This window comes from Triticum dicoccoides, chromosome 3B, assembly GCF_002162155.2.
Source record: "Triticum dicoccoides isolate Atlit2015 ecotype Zavitan chromosome 3B, WEW_v2.0, whole genome shotgun sequence".
NCBI classification, from domain to species: Eukaryota; Viridiplantae; Streptophyta; class Magnoliopsida; order Poales; family Poaceae; genus Triticum; species Triticum dicoccoides.
In genome coordinates this window covers 440391744-440396615 of record NC_041385.1, presented here as the reverse complement: position 1 = coordinate 440396615, position 4872 = coordinate 440391744, and the positions used below count along the sequence as shown (strand labels likewise).

General features: G+C 48.4%; 1 protein-coding gene across 1 annotated transcript; it reads right to left on the bottom strand.

Moving 5' to 3' along the window:
- Positions 1–590: 590 nt before the first annotated feature.
- Positions 591–3879, bottom strand: LOC119281362 (phospholipase A1-II 3-like). The gene is made up of 2 exons (XM_037561884.1): positions 3083–3879; positions 591–1414 (listed from the first exon to the last, which is right to left on the bottom strand). The coding sequence occupies exons 1-2, from the start codon at positions 3713–3715 to the stop codon at positions 797–799; spliced, it is 1251 nt and encodes a 416-aa protein (XP_037417781.1). The 5' UTR covers positions 3716–3879; the 3' UTR covers positions 591–796.
- Between the last annotated feature and the right edge of the window lie 993 nt (positions 3880–4872).

Sequence of the window (4872 nt, the reverse complement as noted above, 5' to 3'; positions counted from 1 at the left end):
GGACTAGGCCAATTACTTGTTTTATAGTTGTTTTTCCGCTTTGTTTTCTTCTAGTTTAGCTGGTTTTCTTCTCTACCCTGAAAAACTGATTTTATTCTAAAAAGGTGGGTTTTTTCCTCTAAGAAAACTGGTTTCCTTTCCGCTAAAAAAAGTTTTTTTTGAAGACACAATTCTACTATAGAAGTTTATTAAAATTCAAAGCTCCTTAAACATAATAATAATTACATTATGGTCACTGGACCACCGTACAACCACTACCATCGTTAAAACTAGCAATCGACACATCGTTGTTGCCACTTCCATAAGGAGCTGGTCTTTCCTCGTTGATGACAACATAAAAATCTTCATGCAGGTGCCCCTCAAGACCAACGCCAGTGGCCGCAATTGTCGTCATTGAACACTTGAGTCAATCTAAAGAGTCTGACGTCTGATCTTCCCATCAAGAACGTATAATGAGAAATCATAGTTCGTCGACCCAAAGAGACGACATGAATTATGCTGGAGCTTGTTCAACTTTGTCCTGCCAGACCAATTCTAGGAGAATCGCAAGGCTTTACTTATGGTGACACAGGCATTGCTATCAAATTTTGACCATTAATTTCGGTGCAAACATATCATGTCATATAATGTAATTACAGTGCATTGTCTGATGCTAGTAATTTTTCCTTACAGAATGACAAACACAGAAATATTTGACGGTAAAAAGTTCAGAAAACCAGCTTACATTTTCGATAAGAGGCAGTATTATATTTCGTAAAAAGCCTTTCAACGATCTTAGGCAAAAAAAAAAAGATGATCACAACGCAAGGTTACCCTCCTCGTGGTCGTGCAACACCCAGTGTCCAGTGGCGTTCTTGACCATGCCCTTGTTATTCTCCGCCCACCACATCGCCGGCACGGGGTACTCGTCTCTGAGCGCGTCCTCTTCTTTGTTGATGAGCGCCAAGTCGCGGTCCACCTCCATGCCGAACCCCGCGCTGTCGCGGGCGCCGTGCGTGCCCGCGACGCCGTGCAAGTAGCCCTCCAGGTTGTGCCACTGGGCAGGGCCCGCCTTCTCCTTGAGGTACGGCGACTTGCGCGTGTCCACGAGCAGCTCCACGCCGACGTCGGCGTAGATCACGGGCGGCAGGATGGTCGGCACGATGTCCGGGACGTTGCGGACCCGGAGCAGGCTTAGGCCGGCCATCGAGTGGAAAGCCTTCTTGAACTGCTCGTCGCCGACGCGGGGGGCGCCGAAGTGGATGGCCGTGACGGGCACAGGGGATCGGGACGGACCGCGGACGTTGAATCCATTGGCGACCAGGTCGATGGCGTTGAGCGTGGTCAGTGCGCCTCCTAGGCTGTGGCCGGTTATGCTGATGCTGCAGTCCTCGTTCTTGTACGTATCGAGCAGCCCTCTTACTTCAGTCAGCACCTGTCAAAATTTTGGAGCATGTGATGGTTCCTTCGTTTAACACTCCTATATGAAATGCAAATGTTTTTTCAAGTACAGCATAATCACAGATGCTCGTAAACACGCATATACATTCATCCCTACAAAACACGCACACACTACCCGCACTACAGCACGGTAGACATTGGGAGGCATTTTTAAATGCCTTGAAATGGTAAGAAAATGCCTTCAAAGAGCTAACGTGGCGTTCCTAAAAAACGCTAAGTATACTCGCGAAGGGAAAGGTGTTTGTTGGCACTTTCGAAGAATGCCTCGGATAGTTAATGTGGAGGCGATTTTAGAAAGTGCCTCGAAAGGTCAGAACGCCTCCATCCAACAAAACAAATATTCAGAGCGACTCGTCAGCTGCAACGGCCACACGGGCTGGGCGCTGGGCCACGTTGTACAGTAGAGCAGTCACACTCGATTCTCGTGTGTATTTTTTACTACTGGGCCACGTCCTCGTATTAATTATATTACCGCGCCATCGCAAATCTCTTTTTCTTCTGCCTCCTAACGTAGGAACACAGCGTCTTTTAGTTAATCTGTATGTGATCTTCCACACAGGTTATCAGAGGGCTCCCCTTTTAAACAGCCTAAATTTCTTCTCGCTAAGCAGTATGGGACAAAACAAATTGGTATGCAACGGCTCTGACGAAGTGAAAAACTGTATCTCTCATCTCTCAATGAACTGATAATACAACAGCGCCGTGGATCGAACTGGCAACCTCTGCATAACTGGCAAATCAATTGGCCACCAAGCTGTACCTGGTAATATTGTTGACTACAGGAAGTAGAGTTATATATTGCGTGCATGTAGTGAGGCGTGGTGCAAGACCTGACGGAAGGCGTCTTTCAGAATGCCTTCGATTGAGCATAATCGGAGGCACTCTCTGTAATCGCCTAGGAAACTAGGGACATTTGAAGGCACTTTTCAAGAATGCCTCTAAGGAACACAATCTAAGGCATTTTTCAAAACGCCTTATAGAAAATGCCTTTAATACTTAACCGTGTTGTAGTGCCGTGAACACCTTGGAGATATTAGTTTAAGAGTATGAAATGCAGATGTTCCAAAATCGAAACAGATTCCGTGCCTCTCCTACTCTGCTACTCTAGAGAAAAACAACAACCACCCCAATTAACAACACCATGTGATGTTCAGAAAGAGAGGTTGTCGGGTTGTACGTGAATTCAGCAGAACGAGTGTGAAACCTGCTGGCCTTGCACACTGCAATTTCGCTGGTCTTAAATGAGGAGCGTTGGCTGTTGTCAACTTCAGTCTGATATTCGGATGACACGACGAGATGTCCCGGTCTTGACCCAAGCCCCATGCAGAAGTGGGAACGAGTTTATGCGCAGCAGCACAACAGCGAACTTGTTGGGACTGCCAGCACAAAAAATAATCCAAGTCTAGGAGAATTATGGGGAACTGTTTATGCCGGTGGATTTACGCCCTACAGCAGATCATCGACCTAGTCCAGTTGGGACGATAATATTCCAATTCTTTTTTTTAATTGGGTATAATATTCCAGTTCTAGGAGAGTGCAGATTAGTGAAGTAGTTAAGACTGTTAATAACACCCTCAGAATAGTACTCCTCAAAATAGAACTAATCTAAGACTGTTAACCTGAAATGTCGCAAGGAATTTACCAGCTCGCGCGCGCTTCGTCTGTTGAACCTTGACGTGGAGTTCTTGGACGTGTACACGGACAGAAACCCCCTGTGCACGTACGGCTGCGACCAGCCGCGCCCCGGCCCGACAATGCCGGCCGCCGGCACCAGCGCGAAGTCCAGGTCGCTGGCCCACTCCGTCGCCCGCTTCGTCGCGCGCCACGCCACCACAATGTCCCGCCTCCCGAGCGCCGCCGCGCCGCGGTCCGTGGCCACCGCGACGTACCCCATCCAGTTGGAGTCCGTGCTCCACGCGCCCGCCGGCAGCGGCCTCGCCATGAACCCGTCAGGCAGCCGGGCGCTCGACGTCGCGTAGATGAACCTTGTGACGCGGTACGCACCCGGGTCGGACGCCTGAACCTTGTTGAAGAACGAGGCCGGGCTGTAGCGACAAGCCCCGGCGTACGGCGACGCAGGGTCTGTGATGAAGGCGTCCGACGTCGCCTGCGCCAGCTCGCCGTAGCGGATCACCTCGCGCCGGACGTCGATGTCGAGGGGGTCTAGGAGGCCGCTCCATTGGTTGCTGCCGCTGATCTCCCTCCATCTTTGAGCAATTGCTACGTCAGAGAGAGTGGTGACCAGCAGTAGAGAGAGTCGCAGATAGTGATACATCTGGGAAACTTTGTGTGCATGCAACTGGAAGAATCGGAGAGCTTGATGGTAGAAGGCTGCAATTCAGATAAATACGATGTCACTGCCACAGTGCCACCAGCTCTCCCACAAGCCAACAACGTGCAGAGAGTGGCCGAAAGCAAAAGGATGGAGGAAAGAAATGGAGTAACTTGTAGAGGGAAGAGGAAGAATCAAGGAAGGAATATATACACGCCCGAGAAGGGTCTGCCCTGCTTTTGGAGGAAAATAGTATATATACTTTTTTTTTGCATGATAAAGGGGGTGTTTATTGGAAAGTTATAGTGCTACAGTCGAGAGGCCACAAATCATCGATACAAGGTGGAACCGAGTTTAACCACACAAGAGTAGTTCTCTCGGAGCGGCTATAGTTGACCAACCGATCGGCAACTCTATTTTAACTACAATTAATTTTCTGAGGTAAAAATTACCTACTCCTCTTAACTCCCTAATCTCTAGGACTAAATAACCATATGCCACTACTAGAAAAAACCCTATAGGTAGACAAATACCACTGGCAAGGGGTAAGTGGTCCGCGCTACTGTTAAGTAGTAGTAGCGCGGATCACAACCCCACGCTACAGGTACAATGTAATAGTAGGGCGGGTTGATATACCCCACGCTGTTGTTAAGTGGGTCTGATACATCTTCAACGTATTTATATTTTTTGATTATTTCATGCTATTATATTATCTATTTCGGATGTTTTATATGTATTAATATGCTATTTATATTATTTTTGGGACTAATCTATTAACCTAGAGCCCAGTGTCAGTTTTTTTCGTATTTTTGACATTTACAGAAAAAGATTGTCAAACGGAGTCCAAACGGAACAAAACTTTATGATGAGTGTGACTTGGAGAGAGGGCCAGAAGAGTCACGAGGAGGCCACAAGCCTCCGGGGCGTGCCCCTGGCTTGTGGGCCCCTCGGGAGTCCCTTGAGCCTAGTTCCACCTCTGTATATTCTCAAATATTCCCCCAACATCAGAAGCGTCCACCAAAATACTTTTCCGCCGCCGCAAGCCTCTCTTCCCATGAGATCCCATCTTGGGGTCTTTTCCGGCACTCTGCCGGAGGGGGATTCGATCACGAAGGGCCTCTACAACAACCTTACTGCCCTTCCGATGAAGCGTGAGTAGT

Bases quoted from the DNA above. Each gene is read 5' to 3' on its own strand.
- LOC119281362 (XM_037561884.1), bottom strand. From the start codon at position 3,715: ATGTATCACTATCTGCGACTCTCTCTACTGCTGGTCACCACTCTCTCT. The intron at 1,415-3,082 runs GTAAATTCCTTG...AAATTTTGACAG, and splicing joins GACGAAGCGCGCGCGAGCTG to GTGCTGACTGAAGTAAGAGG.